Source organism: Hippocampus comes, unplaced genomic scaffold (genome assembly GCF_001891065.2).
Source record: "Hippocampus comes isolate QL1 unplaced genomic scaffold, H_comes_QL1_v1.1 scaffold10, whole genome shotgun sequence".
Classification (NCBI taxonomy): Eukaryota; Metazoa; Chordata; class Actinopteri; order Syngnathiformes; family Syngnathidae; genus Hippocampus; species Hippocampus comes.
The window spans coordinates 1,313,753-1,331,985 of NW_017805001.1; the positions used below are offsets into that span (position 1 = coordinate 1,313,753).

At 45.5% G+C, this 18,233-nt stretch overlaps 2 protein-coding genes across 8 annotated transcripts in view; one reads left to right on the forward strand and one right to left on the reverse strand.

The window, feature by feature from the left end:
- Positions 1-18,233, forward strand: part of septin9a (septin 9a) — a 45,074-nt gene extending 26,841 nt beyond the window's left edge. For 4 of the 6 annotated variants that reach the window (XM_019896322.1, XM_019896313.1, XM_019896329.1 and 1 more), the window contains 9 exons: positions 13,267-13,458; positions 14,106-14,234; positions 14,346-14,427; positions 14,600-14,737; positions 15,741-15,858; positions 15,999-16,094; positions 16,187-16,283; positions 16,959-17,010; positions 17,108-18,233. In XM_019896322.1, coding sequence (XP_019751881.1) covers positions 13,267-13,458; positions 14,106-14,234; positions 14,346-14,427; positions 14,600-14,737; positions 15,741-15,858; positions 15,999-16,094; positions 16,187-16,283; positions 16,959-17,010; positions 17,108-17,249 — 1,046 coding nt within the window. In that variant the 3' untranslated portion in view covers positions 17,250-18,233. Of the gene's footprint in view, positions 1-6,699; positions 6,804-12,136; positions 12,317-13,266; positions 13,459-14,105; positions 14,235-14,345; positions 14,428-14,599; positions 14,738-15,740; positions 15,859-15,998; positions 16,095-16,186; positions 16,284-16,958; positions 17,011-17,107 lie in introns of those variants that run through there. The other 2 variants (XM_019896353.1, XM_019896345.1) reach the window with 2 other exon arrangements.
- On the reverse strand, positions 1,612-5,577 carry LOC109531848 (uncharacterized). Of its 2 annotated transcripts, none has more exons than XM_019896376.1 (2): positions 5,526-5,577; positions 1,612-3,469 (listed from the first exon to the last, which is right to left on the reverse strand). In XM_019896376.1, exon 2 carries the CDS (start codon positions 3,466-3,468, stop codon positions 1,999-2,001), a length of 1,470 nt encoding a protein of 489 aa, XP_019751935.1. In that variant the 5' UTR covers position 3,469; positions 5,526-5,577; the 3' UTR covers positions 1,612-1,998. The 2 variants fall into 2 exon arrangements, with proteins under 2 accessions (XP_019751935.1, XP_019751926.1); XM_019896367.1 differs by lacking the exon at positions 5,526-5,577 and adding an exon at positions 3,834-4,261.

Here is an 18,233-nt window from a genome sequence, read left to right on the forward strand (position 1 = left end):
GATTGTCGTGAACAGCCATTACTTGCCAGAAATTCCTGCAGCTCCTTCAGTGTTGCTCTCAAGTCTCTTGGCACAATCCCTAACCATTGCCTTCTGGTCTTTTCAGCAATTTCGGAGGGACATCCTGTTCTTGGTCATGTCACTGTTTGTTCTGTTCGTCATTTGATGACTGCCTTCACATATGTGGCATATTTGCTCCTCTGGGAATTCTTTTGTATCCCCTTCTTAGGCCTGGTACCTTTTGAACAGTGAGATCCCTTCTGATGCTGCGGAGGGTCCCGGTGGCCCGTGCGTGCCTTGAAATGTGGTTCAAGTATCAGGAAAATCCTGTTACATCAGCTAAACAGGCACGATAAAAGTCTCATTTAACGGGAGTTTGAATGTGATTGTTTAATTCTGAACCCGACCCGACCCACGCACGCATCCACCCACACATAGCGGAACACACGCTTGTGCAACCGCATGATTTCATCGTGTTATTTCTACTTCCCCTCTCAAAGATGTCCTTTTTCCTCCAATTATGTTCTACGGGTTGTAGGTCACAGGGTGGAAATTTTTGAAATGATTTATCATGGTCTAATTTTTTTTTTTTTTTTTTTAATACGGGGAGGCCTTTGGACTCACTGTTGACACTTGCACAGTAACCTTCGGTTCTATTTATACACCGGGAATAACTGATAATGCTTTTCACTTGCATAGCAAGACAAGTGGGCAGAAAACTTTGCACCTTACGTCAATAGATGCATCGATAAATAAACCATGGGCAACGGAACCGGTGAGGGCTGCTTTTCAAGAGCGGCTCTTGAAATAATAGACCATCACGCGTTACTACACCGGCGTGACAAAATGTCCTATCATTTTGTGGTGCAAAATACCTTTCCATACCAACCCCCAAAATCCTTCATTCTAGGATGGCTCTACATGTACCGGTACTTGATGAGCGACTTTTATGGTCTGATTGGACTTTTCTCTGCTCTAAGGTAGATAAGTGTCACACCCCTTTCAAAAAAAAAAAAAAGTGATTGGACTTTTCTCTGCTCTAAGGTAGACAAGTGTCACACCCCTTTCAAAAAAAAAAATGTGACCAGCTGTAGGCACTGATACACCTCCAGCGTTTTTACCCTTCGTCATTCTCTCCGTCTGATGCAGACAAGAGTTAAGAAAGTAGCTCAAAATGCAACTGCATTTTTTTGGGGCCAATTCCTCTCCCACACCCCCTCGTGTTCATACTATGAGGCAGCGGGATTGTATTGTCTCGTTTGAGCTGTGACAGCTGCTCTTCCCGCATGGTTTTGTTTCTCTAGATTTGTTTCAGCAAGCCGACGGTCGACCGACAGCCATAACACTCGCTGGAAGTGGATTAGCGCAATTGTTTTTCTTGTTTGTGGGGCCGCAACGGATGAATGGCGTCCCCCGCTCATTTTAATGTGGAAACTTAATTAGAGAAACGTGTTGTTTTGTGTTAAGTGCGTGCTCGTGGAATGAGTAATTCAAGGCAAACGCGTTTAAATTTGATTCAGATTTTTAATAGACTGGGATGATTTCAGTTCACATTGAGTGGTGTGGGCTCCGTTCTCCTTGTGTTAAATGAATTCAAACTCGCACTCAAGATCAATTTGAAAATGTTTGTTCTTTTCACTTTACAAAGACATCTATACAAATGCATAAAATGACCGTGGGGCACTCGCGAGAAAAGAACTGTCAGAAAGAGTGACGGATCTGCTTCATGGAGTGACACGCCAAAGCTATTCGAGGGGGGGTACAGTAAAACAAAATTGTCTCCACGATATTTTTCTCTCCGTCTTCAGCTGTCGGCGCGAGGGTCCCCGAGCAAAGTAATCAATTCAGTTTAGTACAGTAGATTGTGTTGACAGCAATTTCCCAAGCTACTTATTGATACAGATCAATCAACATCCGGGTACTTACATTCAAGTGCTAAGATCGTATTGTGACAGTGCAATTTTGCTCGAGCAGAGAAACATATTTTGGAATCGATGTTCAGCTCCAGCTTGATGTCTGAGCCATCACAATGTCATTCCTGAGAATGAATCGCGCTTGGACTCCTGGGGCAATCGCCATACCTGAGTGGTACTCGTAAACGTCATGGTCGTGGTCATGAGGAGAGGACGCTGGTTTGAATTTGGTGGCCCACTGCCACCGCCACCATTCATATTCTTTAGTGGATTTGTTTGAATTGGCGTAGAACCCCACCCAGGACCTTTTGAACTCCGTTTTCCAATTTTCGAACGCCCTGTTGACAAACAAGCGAGCGCAAGCCTTGCCGTCCTTCACGAATAGTTGTAGGCTCGCATCGTAGCCGTGTATCCGAACTTTTTCCGGATTTCGAATCTCCTCTCCTCTGCATATCTCCTCAGCCGGTACCGTCCAGAAACAGAACTTTTTCTTTGTCTTATGGAGCCGCGCCTGGAGGCCAACATTCAGGGGTACGGAGGTGTTGACCTGGCCCAAATCGCTCGCGATCACATGGGAATACATCGCTTCCTGGGCGTTATTGTCCTTATACAGCACCACCATCACGCGTTCCTTGAGGCGTTGTTTGGGAACACCCCGCCAAAGAATCCCAGCTTTTCCCTTGGATTCCGTCGTCACTTCAAGTTGAGTACCGCCTCCACCGTATGATTCTCGCCAGCTTTTTAGAACGTCGTGGTGGTTTTCTCTGTTTTCCGGAATATCGACGACGCAATGAGGCTGCGCGTTTCTTTTCGCCGCGGGCCGCGGTTTGTTGTGCCGTTGGTATTTTTCCTCCAGGACCATGTACAACAGCAATCCGAGGCAAGCGAGTTCACGCCATGTGATTTTGAGCGACCTCAACTGCGAATCGTCGATGTTGCTTCCAAAGTCTTCTCGGAGCTCCGTCAACGAGTTGCTTTGGTTGTCTTCCACCGAAAACTCTCTGATTTGCCTCAAGAGGTTGATTGTGATCTGGTATGTGTGGGCGGGATCATAACGCGTCCCCTCATTGGAATTTTCATAATGCTGTGTGATATAGACTTCATCGACTGTCTCGCCGTTTTGCCAGCGTGTGTCGTGCTCCCGCACTCGGAATATGATCCGGTCTCTGTTTCTTCCTTGATACGCCGCATTTGGTGGGTTGAGGACGTAATCGGGAAGATCCGATTGGCCTTGGTTGAGATTACCGACGGTGTAGTAGCGGTATCGGATATTTCCCCGAGGCAGCGGGTTCAACATCCTCTCGTAGTTTCCGTAGTGGTGCGAACCGTACGTTCCGAGGTTTGGGTCAAAAGGCAGCCGTATGACATCGTTGTTGTCAATGTCAATGATGTTGGCAAACCAGTGGAGCAGCACCAGGCTGTGTTTGGGCACCGCTTGGCCAAAGTTGACCTTCTTCAAATCATTGATGGTGTTGAGCCTCTGAACGGCACAGACGGAGGCGATGGAAAGTAGCAGAGCAGCACAGCAAAGCGCAAGACCTCCCGACATCGTCATCCTGTAAGGGCGGGGATGTTTTCAAGGTTATTGCTCGTATTCGTTTGTTCATGCTTTATACAGTATTCTCAAGTCATTCAAGTTTTTGTTTTTAGGACACTTGAGTGACTAAAAAAATCTAATCAATAGCAAACCCGAGATGGTTAAAACAAATCTTAGCGAGCGAATAGCTAAGCAATGCCAACTTGCGTGCCTAAGTGTAGTTTCCTGGCTGCACTTGCCACATAAAACGTCTCAGGCAATGTAACGTGAAACTCTTGTAAAATAATAAATCACAACTCCGCGTTCTGAAGGAGGAAATGTTGCTGTAGTTGTCAGTCATGTTCAATTTCAAAAGAAGGCAAAGACCAAAGGGGAGCTCTTACCTTCCGTCGTCGGCTGTCCTCGTATCTGAGCTGTGTTTTGCCTGTGAGCTCTCCCAGAGTGACTGCCTCTCCCTTAGAAACGAAACTGGGCACTGAGCCACAAAAACACGTTTACTTTCACTTTCCTTTCCCATCAAATTGGGAAGCTCGTGACTTTGCTTGTATGAATGTCCATAGGTGGGACTATGACGTTAGGGTTGCGCACCTTGTACACTGCGGAATGAGAAACAAGACAGGCTGATGAATATGAGCCGCTGTTCTTTTGACGTGTCGTTCGCGGGCGGGCGCGAGCCTATGCCTTCATGCCTAAAATAAAGGACTCCGCTGATCGCGCCTGTGATCTTGACGTCAAAGATCTCACAGGCCTTGTTCTGATCAAAGTCTCAAATCTTCCATCGAACAAGAGTTCAACCACACGTGTCAAAACTCAAGGCACGGGGGGCAGATCCGTTTTTATTGTCGATTTTTGGAGGGGTTACAAAAAAAAAATAAATGAATGAAATCCCAATACATTTCAAATGGCATCAAATAAATGCAGATTTTCACTAGTCATGGGCCGGCTGGCCTCTTTCGTCTCTATCGCCAACGATTCGGGGGGGTGGGGGTGCTTGCGACAATTCTTATACTGCCCTATACTACGTTCGTACGCCTAATTATTTTATGTTTTTGCAGATATGGAATGGCATGCAGGACAATAATCGAAGACGAATATTGAATTTTTTGGTGAATTGATTTTTTTTGGGGGGGGGCACAAAATCAGTTCTTGCACTTAATTTTGGTTTCCTGTTCAGCAGTTTTGTGTTGTGCTTGAATGATAATTTTTATGCTCAAGAGCCCTTTGCACAGAGGGAGGGGGACAAAATGTTTTGATTGTTCAAACCCTTAGTTTGTTGAAGGCGAGATCTTTTTATACACGCACTGTGCATTAAATGTGTTCAGATATTGTGCTGTAATTGGTTCAATAAAGACATCTGCTTAGGAAGTGCATAGCCCTGTGTGGCCACCCAAGTAGCGCTGATGAAAAATTGCGGCCCACTCTATTATTTAAGCAGACTTTGTTTTCTTTATTATGATTATTTTTGCACTGTTGTAATTCGTCTACTAACCAGCAGGAGGTGCTGTTGCACAGGTACTCGACCTCACAAGACCTGCCCATTGCCATTGTAGTATTTCAAACCATTCTCGTGAGCTAACTGTCTTAATGTGCTCCTCCACTGTGTTTTTCTACGCACATGATACACATGACACGTTTCAGTCTGGGAATCTCCTTTGAAAAGAATCGAATCACCTCAATAATGACACTACTCGAACCTCCTTTGGCTTTTCCCTATAAATCCTCGAAATCTAGGAAGTGCATCCGCTTTTCCCAGAGAACTGGACTCGTGTCATGATCATCCATATACCAACACACAGCTACAGCTCCCTGAAGGCATACACACACAGACTTAAATGCCTCCCTAATATCCGACACAGTGGCTTTGGGATCCCCTTTGGGCACAGCACACACAGAAACATCTGTTTTGTTAGCCCCCCCTGTGGTCACCTCCCACTTGTTTCACACAGGCAACACAAAAGTATCTGAGGATGTATGGTACTGTGCACCTTATTCTCTTTGGCGCTAAATTTACATTCTTAGCCACACTATGCAAACAAGTGAAACCTAAATGTTGGGTACATCAACTCAAGCCTTACCTTCGTTTGTGGCCCAAAGTATCTTCACATTTGAGCACTCACATAATACAAACCAATGTGCCCTCACTCGATATTCCTTTCCAGCCCCCCGAGACGAGACAGAGCGGTCACCCGTGTCCTGTAATACAAAGGAAGCGTGGGCCACGTGTCATTAATTCATCATGTCTCATCATGTGTCTTAAAGAAAGATCTACAGGGCTGCAGGCACGCTTGCCCCCAAATTTGTAGCGTTCCCCCAATAATAATTGGAGCTTACTACATATGCGGCTATTGCAGTGCAAGTCTAACGCACCATGAGTGGTACAATTTCGAGTCCAGCCTAAATTTTCTGGGAAAATACGCCCTCAAAAGTCAATCGAAACTTCGACTGGCAGATGTGGCTTCAGAGAATCTGACGCTTCACCACAGGAAGCATCTGTGTTTGTTTGTCCTGTGCATAATATTACAGTGACTGAATTTTTATTATTTTTTTTTTTTTAGTCAGAAGAACTAAGAATATACACTGTATGGCGCAGGTGTGTCTCTCGGCTGCAAAGTCCAGTATCATGAAAGAAAACAAAATCCATGTTTGTAGCACGTTTGGTTTGTTTTTTTGGGAATGACATTCTTGGCCCAGATTACGCATATGGTTGTCCGTGTGCTCGTGTGACAGTATGGGTACACTCCAGCCCATGGCTCGGGTTTGTAATTAACACTTCCTGTCCGAATGCAGACAGCTGTTTCCTCTCATCGCACATGCATGCATACGCCATAAGAACAGTCAAAAGTGAAATTGAACAAGCACATTTCAAAGGGTTCGTCTGCAGTTTGCCGCCGAGCCTTGGCGACGGCACGCCAAGGTGTGCTCTTGGAATCGGAGTGGTTTGATGTGAGAAGACTCAACGGGATCTGACGCATGCTGAGCCTCTGGGGGACCAGATGATGAGGTCAAGATGATTTATGAGGGTTGTAAATTCACACTGTTGCTTGGGAGTGAGTCCAAACGCTGCGGCGTGTGTCGATGCATCAACGATCTCGACCTAATCGTCCATCGGGGAAATCCAATCTTTCTTTATTTTCAAGGCGGTTGATCCGACGCGGCTCAGTTCTCCCTTTTTTTTGGAGGCTCGGGGGCGAGATAAAGGAAGTGGGTGTCTCCTGTTACTTTGGCGTCCTGGTTCACATGACAAGCAAGGGTGGGAGGGGCCAGCGGGGGAGCTTTCAGAGCCACAGAAGAGTTTGGCCTCTTACTCGCGCACTGCACGACAGCCAGGGACAACTCTTTCACACGCACGCACGGTAAGTATGTTTTAAGTGTTGTTTTTTGTGCATGCTTTGCAGAAGGATGATTTTTTTTTGTTTGTTTTGTTTCATAAGGCTGAACATAAATGCTAAATGCTTGTGTTGATGTCCTCTTGAAGGAAAAGGTCGGAAAGAAACTTATCAGTGCATTCAAGTTTGGTGCGGTTTGTGTGCACCATGCCCATGATTATTGTCGCTCCACTTTTGCCTACTTCTAAAAGTGGCATGTCTGTTGTGCGGCAGTGGCTGCATGAAAGACGGGAGGCTTTCCATTGTGTTCTCGCCCTGCTTGTCTTCTCATTTGACGAGTATTTGCGACATGCTGTTTCTGTTCTCATGGTGATCCATTACCAGATCACTTAACAAGTCTTCATAGCTGCACAGGGGGAGGAAGGGGGATGTTGGTGTGTGTGTCAGTCAGACCTCTGAATCATCCCCCCCCCCCAAAATTTTTTTGCATAGCTTTCAAGGTTGTTTTTTTTTTCTTTGAGATTGGCTGATTCAGTTTCATTTTTTTCACAAATTGTGATACTTTTTAAATGTGTAAAGTCATGCGGGCTTTTTTTGGGGGGGGTGGGGGCATTGTTGTCTATGTGAAAGACAATTGTGTCAACCGCAGAACAAAATAGTATTCATTACATTGGCATTTAAATGAATGGGTCGGTGGCTAAAGTGGCTAGCATTAGCATTTCAACATGGATGCCAAAAATAATATCCTAATACTTTTGAAAATATTTTGAAAAGTTGCCTTGATGACAGTCACATGTGACAATGGTGCTCAGCGGAGTTTCACTAGCCTGGACATTTTTTTTTTGTTTTAAAGACCACAAACTAGGATTGAATGAACAGCGCCTCTGCTGGTTGCAGACAAATAGTGTGCAATCCATTCCTTCACCGCGCGATTCATCAACATTGATTCCACAAAACCGAGCTCACTCCATCCCTATCGTCACCTTCGGCCAACTTTTCCCTCAGCTGCAATGTGACTGCGTTGCCGGCCCATCGCTACAGCCGTTCTGGGTGATGAGCGTAGCTGTTGAACAGATAAGGCGGTATGAACATTTTTTTTTTTTCCCCCCTTGAGACTGGTTAACAATCGACTTCATTTTTCAGACTCATTTTGTGTTGTGTCATGCATTGTCACATATCGACCCAGACGGTCCTTTTACAGAGTTCTCTGACAATCAACTGCTGGAAAACAGCAACCAGCCTCCACAGTTTTAGAAAGTCACCCGCCTCTGGTTTGTCTCACCGGCATGTATGTAGCACGCATTCTTGTGGACACGTGGAGTCGTTGAAAGGCACCCCGGCGCGCTGGCAGGCGAGAACAGACGCTGGCCTTTCACCGATGGTTGAGAGGATGCCGAAAAGGTCGCCGTTAACTTGTGTACATACCCTTTTTTGTGCCTTTTTGTGTTTGTCTGCGTTATGTCAGCCAGCCTTAAGTTCCCACGTGGACCTGTCCTGTAACTGTTCCTAACTCCTCCTTTCATGTATTTGAAATCAGTAAGATAAATATGAGGACAGAGGTGAGATTCCATTCGGCTCCATGCTTGATGTCAGTCAGCCATTCCGCTGATGCACTTTGACCCCCATTGTGCTCTGGCTCACTCCAGGTCAATCTGATGACATTCATCAGTACCCGTCGGTGAGTCACTCGCATGAATATTAGCTAGCGTACTCGTTATTCTGATTTCTCGTCAAACCTCCTACGTGATCGTAGCCGTTGGGTTTAACCCGCTGAGGGGTTTAATGGCTAGCATTTTGACCAGGGTCTTCTTTTGAATGGGATCATTGACGTGAAGTTAAATCTGCACCAGTAAATGATCCCAAAGTGGTGTTGCATATGTACACGATTCCTCTTGAGTGACCTTGTTCATCTGAGCGTCACGCCGTTTGAGGCCGAGCCTGGAAAGACATGCTCACAAAACGCATTCCTCTGGCACTCGCGAGTAGACTCTTGCAGTCGTTATTGCCAATTCGCAAACATTTCTCAACACGTTTCGGAGATATGATACATGTTGATGCGACTTGCAACTGGCATGGAATCAAAATTGGCACTCTTGGTATCAGAAATGGCATCACATAGATGTGGACAAAACACGCACGTGACCGTCGTACCTCAAAGATTTCCGTTCTGTGTCGCTGATTGACTTTCAAAGCATTTCCCAAATCCCGTCTTGTGGTAATGATATCCTCCGACGCCTGAAAGCCATTGTGATGTAACTGGCAGGTGGCATGTAAACACATTTGAGACTGTTGATTTACTGGACACATCTTTGCTTTTGCATATTTGCTGTTCACGTGTGTTCAAATTTGCATCCTTTTAGGTCCTGCCTTTTAAAAATGCAGCTCGTATCTAGTGTGTATAATACCTGCGGGACTGTCCAGATAATTATTAACACACGCCAAAAGTTTTGCTATGTTGTGTGTTTATTTCGGCTGCTGTATTTGTTTGTCGCTTTCCAGTCCACTGAGCAAACCTTCCTGTTTACATTCTTATGGCCAATGAGGGAAGCGAGCAAAGTCACTTTATTTGTGCTGATGCGTTCTGGCACACTTGAATCCTCACATACGGTCAACACATACTTAACTTCGGGGGGTCGTCCAGCTCACACAAAATGGTAATACCAAGCTTGCATTAACACTATAGACAAGCCAAAAATGAGCACATGGCAGCCAGTAAGTCGGTGGCTAGCTAAGTGTTGCCATAGCATAAGAAGCATCATCACATGCAAATAAATGCACACTGGCAGTCGAGCGAGTAAGACCATGCAGGGGTCAAAGGGCACATATCTTCAGAGTATGACGACGACTCTTTCCGCACAAGCGCTCTGACTTTAATCATGACGCAGATCACGTTTGAAGTGCCACCAGTTGCTGATTTTCCTCGTTTGGATATTTGCCATAAAAATGGGGAACGTGTGCCGTCTTGAATCCACACAGTTGATTGGATTGTCAGCCCACAGTATGATGTCGTCGCAGTTGCATTTGGGTGCTTGCCATGAACAAGCAGTTCCAGACTCACTGGAGAAGTCACCATCAAGATATTTGCTCCGAAACATCTGGGTCGCAATCAAAACACATTTGGCCACGTTAAAATGAGACGGGACCCCACTTTGTCCTGCTTGGGAATGATAAATAAAGGACAAAAGGAGAGAATGTTCTCAAAGGGAGCCCATAAAAAAACATTCTTGAGCAGAGCAAAGATCCAAATGACCCATTTAGTGGGCTTGTCCGCTAATGTGTGTTTGACGTGGCCGCTCTTTGGAGAAAACGATCCCCCCCTTGCCTACCTGACAGATTTTGTACAAAGCGGCGATCTTGTGTGTGTCTGAGCAACATTTCAGAGACCTTCTCTGGGGGATTTGCATATTTCTTGTCACATTTCAATCCTTGACTGTTGACCCATGTTGAGCTATCGTGTTTTCTTTTGTCCCGAGCCCTGCCGTCAGATGTAGTTTGTGGAAAAGATCAAGCCAGCAGTTTGTCACAGAGGGACATCATTCAGCCTGACCTAAAGTGGGAACGTAACCTTTGACCTGCTCACCAATGCTGTCAAGAACAACATTTGGGGTAGCTGGTGTTTGGCCTAGTGGCTTCGACCACATCTGCACTTTTGCTATTTTTTTGCAGGGTTTCATCTGGTTGCATTTCTTCAGGAAGGGGTTTTACAAACTGAAGTAAATCACCCTTTTTTTTTTTTTTTGCTTCCCTTATCTCTTAGCCTATGAACATCAGATTACCCCCCCACACACACACACACACACACACACACACACACACACACACACACACACACAGTCCTTCCTACTCTAAACTATTTCCTCCTCCGAAAAACTTTTGCAGCAGAAGGCCGAGTAATATTTCCCGACAAGCAATGCAACCCAATAAGTTCAGGAGGCAAGAGAAAAATTCTTTGGTGTCTATAATTGAAAACAGTATCGCTGATGAGTCATCCTCTTTTTCAAATTGTTATTCGGTAGCTTTTTTTTTTTTTTTTTGGGTTAAACGGAACAAAGGAAACATGCCATCCCGTAATCTGACACGGGGGAAATCCCTTCCGAAACTAAAGATGAATGACAATAAAGCAGCACTTCAACTCAGTGAAAGGGTGTCGTGATCAGTCGATCAATCACCTGCAGTAGGCCTCCAAAAACTCAACATCAGTGAAAAGTGTTGTGGGAGTCAAAAAAAAATGCAGAAGACTACAGCAACACAATATTGTCACTTAAAATGATTTTGTCTCCTGCATGTGAACAATTTAAATCGCAAGTTAAATTTGGTGACAAATTCTATCAAGTTTCCCTGAGCTTAAAACTTCCATTAAATGCAGACCGACACACTGTCACAGTTGCAGTATTTCATTGAATAGAATCTACCGGCCAATGTTCATTCAACCCTGCCTTATTATGAGGATTTTCTTGTAGTGTGTCTGTGAGTGTGTGGTCTGCTGTCATCCCCGTTTGACCTGGCATGAACCAGTCGTGCAGATAACGTCCGCCAGATGGTAAACCACCAGGACCAGGTAGTTCTCATGTGATGCCTTTTAACATTCATGGCGTCACGCTCCAACCGGCTGTCTGCGGACACCTGGGTTAACTGGCTCAGGACCGCGACATGAACGCGCCACCTTGGTCAAGGGAAGACAAAATGTTGTCAAATAGGAGTTTTTCTTGAAGAGCTTCACTGTGTTTGGTTTGACAGCGAAACTCCAGTGGTTCTCATTTTCCAATATTTGCAAAGTTGCGATTTACTTTTATCGAAGATTGTTCAGTTGTAACTTAAAATCTTTGAAATATGTACGACACGGTGTATCATTGAAAAAAAAAATCATACAGTGACAAAAAAAATGTTAACAGATGCTGATAATTCGCCGCCTTATATCAATGGGCTGTCATATAGCGCCACCTACTGCTGAGGAGGACTCTTATTTTTGATATTTTTGCCTTAGATTATTCGGGGTTTGTATCGACACCGTTCGCGAGTACCCGATGCCTTAAAATAAGTCCGGTATCGTCCCGAAACCGATACCGGGTGTCCGTACTCGCCCATCGGTTGCTAGCTAAGAAAAGCTTTTTGTTGTCCGCCTCATATTGTATCAAATATATTTTGACAGTTCAATATTGTGTACACTCACTTTCAAGAGATTTTTTTTTTTGTGCTCTGTCATCACGTCTTTGTAGCATCACAAAGACATCAAAAATTCTGGGAGCAGCAGTTTGAAAGAGGTCCTTTACATTTTCTGACCGATGTATTTGAAATCGAAATATATCACTGCAAGGAGGAAGGCAGAATAATTTCCATTTCAGGAGGGGAGAAAAGGGTGAGCTTGAAAGACAGGCGCCGAGGGACAGGAATGTAGGGGGTGTGGCGCGGAGGTGGAGGGCAGTAAGTCACGTTAAATTGCTGACGACTGGAACAGGATGGGGAAGTGGTGTTGGAGGCCAATGACAAGCTGCTTCCATAGGTGCGACTGACACGGACGCACAAAGGAGCACATCGTCAAAGTAAGACTGGTCGATCTTGAATTAGCCGCCACTTTACACGGCAGCGTTCTCCAACCCCCAATTTTTTCTTGTCGTCATCAATGCGGTGCCAAGTTCAAAGTGCACTGACCCTCTTAGTGCGGTTCTGTTGATAGAACTCTCGAGTGATGCGGGATTGAGCGGATTAGTACAAAGTGGCTCGTTGCTCTGTCGGAAGGGGAGTAGGATTTATGCATCACTGGAATCCCAATAGCTGATAAATCCGTCGCTCATGTTGTCATGAGCTCGGGCGTGTGCGTGCCTCCGGGCCAACGCTGTGTGATAAGGAGGAAAGGCTGATAGTTCGCAGGAGTGTCTTGTGTCGCGGTTTTCTGGCTTAAGCACTTTTTTTTTTTTTTCCATCTTCACATCAAGTCACAGTAACGAGGAGCACGAGGACGTGTTGACTTTTATCAACTGCTCCGATGTACAATCTCTCAATCCGGCCCTTAAGTCGTTCTATTAAAGCCTTCACACATGCCGGTAAATGTCATAAACTGGATAGTACATTTTGAGATGGATGGCGATGGTGACAGTTTCTCAGCAGGTAAAATGATGACGATTCAGTTTTAGCGTTGCCTAAAGAGCTGGTGATGAAATCGAATGTTTTCTGCGGTTTGACGGATGACTCTCTTCCTCCTTTGTTTGCTGGATCGGTTTCAGTTTCAAGTGCAGACTTGCATGTGGGATGGAAAGTGAACATCTAGCAAATGATCTCTAAAACTCCACTCATGCTGGTTCCCGCTTCCATGTACTGATCCTGGAGTATTTTAATCCGCTTTATGTGAAACGAAACGAGTCTATTTGACAAAGATTTGAAGTTCCTGCACTGTCTACAACATGATACTCCGATAAACCCCCCACCCCCAACCCCCATCCTTGTGCTAATGTTACATCTGACCACCTCTCTCATCTCCCCGTTGTCTATTTAGGGCTGGAAGTGATTTCGAGCCCCACCAGCAGTGCCATGGCCGACACGGTGGCGCCTGACGCCGCGGCGCCGTACAGCGACAGGCCCGCGGCCCCCGTGGTGGATTTCAGTTACGTGGGCATCGACGCCATCCTGGAGCAGATGAGGAGGAAGGCCATGAAGCAGGGCTTTGAGCTCAACATCATGGTTGTAGGTAAGCGGGAGAAAGTCTGTCGTCGTGGAGAAATTGTACGGGAAGATTGAAAGGAGCCCCCGTGGTGTGAATTCCAGTTTGGAAGTTACACTGTATACTGTTATTAATATTTTTTTCCTAATTAAAGACAACGCACCTTTACGTGAAGGCTAAAAACGTATACTTGTGGACTCCGACTCGGTTTAACTGCTCGGATGATTTCTAATCATAACATAATGATAACAATTACTTGCCTTTTCTAAGCCTTCAATAGTCGTAAAATTAGAGTCCCGGCAATTCGTCTTTTCCAGCCTGCTCCTGTTATTCAGCCATGATGCTACTTTTCGTCTCTAATCAAGGTCTGAGAGAAAACGGTGCAGTCAAAATGAACTGTAATCAGCTTGCAGACGCAGTCGGGATGCCTGGAACGCCTCATTCACATCATGACTGTGATCAGGCACTAATCGCACGCATGCAAACTGCAAACACCTTGAAAATCCCCCCCCCCCCACCCCCCTGTCTGAACTTCATTATCCAAACGTCATGTGGCATTGCTCTGTTCTCAAATGTGTCTGAAATGTTCAACTTTTTAATTCCGGAATTGATTTACTCACTTTTTCCCCTTTTTAAAATGTTTATTTTATTTTATTTTTTGTATTCTCGCACAGGACAAAGTGGCCTGGGCAAGTCTACTCTGATGAACACCCTGTTCAAGTCCAAAGTCAGTCGCAAGTCCGTGATGGCCACCGCCCAGGAGAAGATCCCCAAGACCATTGAAATCAAATCGATCAGTCATGGTATACAGTCCACTACTGCCGCCCTCTATTTTTCACCACAATAAAGACTCGTAAGAACGCAGTAAGTAGGCACGGCACGGACTGACCTCGTGTGCGTTTGTTTTCGCGCAGACATCGAGGAGAAGGGAGTGAGAATGAAGCTGACGGTTATCGACACACCTGGCTTTGGAGATCAGATCAACAATGAGAACTGGTACATTTACATTTTTAGATTACGTTGAATGTAAACAGTGGAACATCTCAAAGCTGACGTGCCTGCCGCTCGTCACCGTCCGATTTGGTCACAAGTGGACTTTCTAGCTTTCCTCTGACTAAATTCTTTTTTTTTTTCTTCCCCATTCTTGTGTTGCCTCTCCATCATCCAGCTGGCAGCCCATCATGAAATTTATTAACGACCAGTACGAGGCATATCTGCAAGAGGAGATAAACATTAACAGGAAGAAGAGGATCCCGGACTCCAGAGTCCACTGTTGCATATACTTCATCCCACCTACAGGACACTGGTGAGCGCATGTCCGAGCATAAACGTGCCAAAAGTGACACAGGCACACATTCTTTGACTTTGGGTTTTGAACACAGCCGCTGTGCCTGGAGTGTTGCCTTACTTGTCAGCATTTCCGATGTAAATTAGTGTGGAACATGCGTCGGCTTTTCGAGCACACGCGCACATTTCCTCTCAGCACTTAGCAACATATCCCAGAACATAAACATGCGGAGGGAAGATAGGCCTGCCGGGCCCTGCAGCAGCAGCAGCAGCAGCTCAAAATCCCAACGTTTCTCTTTGCTGGATACCTTGCAGGAAGACACATCTGGTTATGCTCCAGCTGCACACGCACACACACACATTTGGTTAAGCCCATTACTGTGTGGGGGCTCGGGGGCTTGGTGTGCATTTAGAATAAATGAGGTGGTGGTGCGAGGTCTCGTGTGTTCGTTTAGTAATTGGCTGTGTCGGCTTACCGCACGTGTGTGTTGTGAAACGTTTCAAAGAGCTGCCCGTTGTCAAATGTCACACCGAAAAGATCCTGCTGAATGTTGTCTTGTAGCTCGTGTCCACTCAACTGTGGAGCGAGTGCGAATCGCCCCCTCCCCGTGTGTGCGCACCATCCAGTCATGCATCATGCAGTTGTCACATGGGGCAGACCAGCAGCCACTCAGTGTTGGCCTAACGGAAAGAGACAGGCCGCACGAAAGAGAGAAAATATCGACGTGTGTCTCTGGGATGCGCACAGTCCAGTTTGGCACTTGAGGGTTTTTTTTTTTTTTTGCTAGTGTGTGAGTTCACCAGGGCTTTTGTGTTTACGCGGCCAGTCTGTTAAAGAGTTATTAGCCAGGCTGCTGCCATTAACTGCAGGAGCTCCGTAAACGGGGTCACCATTCCTCCAAACCTGCACACGTCGTCACAAGGGAAAAGTAGGTCATGAGCGTGGCTGACCTCTGGCGGTGCATCCGTGTACTGCATATTGACTTTTTTTTTTTTTTTTTTTTTTTTTTTCTCCTTCCCAGTCTGCGGCCTCTTGATGTGGAGTTCATGAGGCGTCTCAGTAAGGTTGTCAACATAGTCCCGGTGATTGCCAAAGCGGATACACTCACCTTAGAGGAGAGGGATTTCTTTAAAAAGAAGGTAACATCCAAACACACAATTCATGACCTTGAAATCTACCTCAATGTTTACATTTTTTTTTTTTTTTTTTTATATGAAAGCAAATGAATTCCTTGCCTTGAGCGCTTTCACAACTGTCCCATGTTGTTCGACTCGAGCAGATCCGGGAAGAGCTCCGAGCCAACGGGATCGACATCTACCCGCAGAAAGAGTTCGACGAGGACGCCGAGGACAGAATGATCAACGAGAAGATCAGGGTGAGGATCTTGAAAGTTTTTTTCGAACGGCTGCGCAAACTTTGCGCGTGGGGGATGGCCACTTGGCATCTTGCGGTTCTGCATGTGTGCAGGAGATGGTTCCGTTTGCCGTCGTGGGCAGCGATCAGGAGTACCAGGTCAACGGCAGGAGGTTGCTGGGGAGGAAAACCAAGTGGGGAACCATTGAAGGTACAACTTCCTCTCCGGGCCCTTTTTCTTCTCATTTCATATGTCACCCACAATCTACCGGAAGTTTAAGAAACTTGACGCGAAGGGACATTTTGGGGCGGGGTTTGTCACAGTGACGTTGCTGAAACACTATGTAGGGCTATTTTTAATTTCAGCTAAAAACTGAGATACCCGCTAACTGCAGGCGCTCCTTAAAATTGGATGTGTGTGAAAAGAATTGCCAAGCGACAGTCGGGCAGTAAAACAATGCACTTTTGAGGCTGGTGTCATGCGCTCGGCAGCTGACGCAGGCCTCATGCAGACACGGGAAGTGGGGCGCTGTCATTAATAATATCATAAAGAGCCGCGCTGGTTAACAGTCGTTTTCACTTGTGTACTTAATTACATTATCGCTCCAGATAGGAGGCATGCAGTGTCCCTCGACCAAATGTCTCATAAAGGAAGTTTCATTTCCCGCTGTGTCGACGCGTGCGGCTATGAGCAATTTAGCCTTATCGCCACGTAGCGATGCCGCAGAGATGAAGTTGGCAACTGAGATGTAATGAGAGAGCAAAAAAAAAAAAAAGAGGAAAAAAAAAGCCACAGAATCTCCCTGGTGTACAATTTAAGGAAGCAGTCTTGCTCCGTTTTGACCCGCCGGTGCCGCCACCTAACCACTTGTTTTCCCTCCGTCAGTTGAAAACATAGCCCACTGTGAGTTCGCCTATTTACGAGATCTCCTCATCAGGTGAGCGGAGCGTTCCGTACCGTCGACTTTTTTTTTTTTTTTTTTTGGCCACGCATCCGTCGCGGGGTGATCTCATCTTTACGTTGTGCCTTTCCAGGACCCACATGCAGAACATTAAGGACATCACCAGCAGCATCCACTACGAAGTGTACCGCGTGAGGCGCCTCAATGAGAACAACACAGCGGTGACTCACACCAACGGCGTGCCAGAACATCATCTTACCGCCCACGAGATATAGAAAACCACCTTATCTTCAAGGCCCCTGATTCTTAATAACTTTGACCCTCTCCATACAGGTGGGTTTAAAAAAAAAAAAAAAAAAAAAAAGCAGCCCAGGACAGTGTGGCCGTCGTTTCCATCCAGTGACTTTTTCTCACTATGATGGATGACAAGCACGAAAAGAATTTTTTTTTTTTTTTTTTTTTTTTTTTTTTTTTTTTTTTTGTCTTGCCCGTCCCCTCCTACAATCGCTGCTTTTATTTTTGCCAACTCTCCCCGTTATGGATTCACTCTCGGTGCCAACAAGGAAGTGACACTCAAAACTAATCCTCTTAACTTTTTATCTTGTCCACTTTTTACGCTTTCTTCAGCGCGCCCCGCCTGCTTATCTGTGTGTGAGGACTGCACAGCGGGGAGTGTGTATGTGTTGCAGGACCGTCTTTCAGTGCACCAAAAAAAAAAAAGAAAGAAAACTTAAAAAAAAAAAAAAAAAAAGTTGAGGACAAGAGTTGAAAATGGCACATATGTCTGGATTACTCTCACTTTACGGCCACAAGGTGCATTTCTGATTCGGTCACGCGTAACATTGTGTCATGTTAAACATGGGACAGCAGGACCTTGGAATTTTTTTCTAAGTAATAACCGCCACTGTTTTTATTCAAAGCAATATCTAATGAGAGTGATTTAATATGACTACGTATTTATGCACCACGTCAAATGTGAATATCATCGGTCCATTTCTTCATAGAATTTCCAAAGACAGCCTTGCTAGGCCCCCTCAGTTGTGCCTTATTTATTGGAGAACGTTATCGGTGCCGCGTTTCAACGACAGAAAGCCCCATTTCCATTCAATTTACAGATCTATGCCAGTTCAAGTCTTGCTTAATTCCACCCGGCTGCCATATTCTCGTGTATTCTTTGATCTTTTTTTTTTTTTGTACCTGTATTATTGATAACAAAATGTCCTTTATCTTATTTTAAGAAATAAAGATTGTTGTTGTAA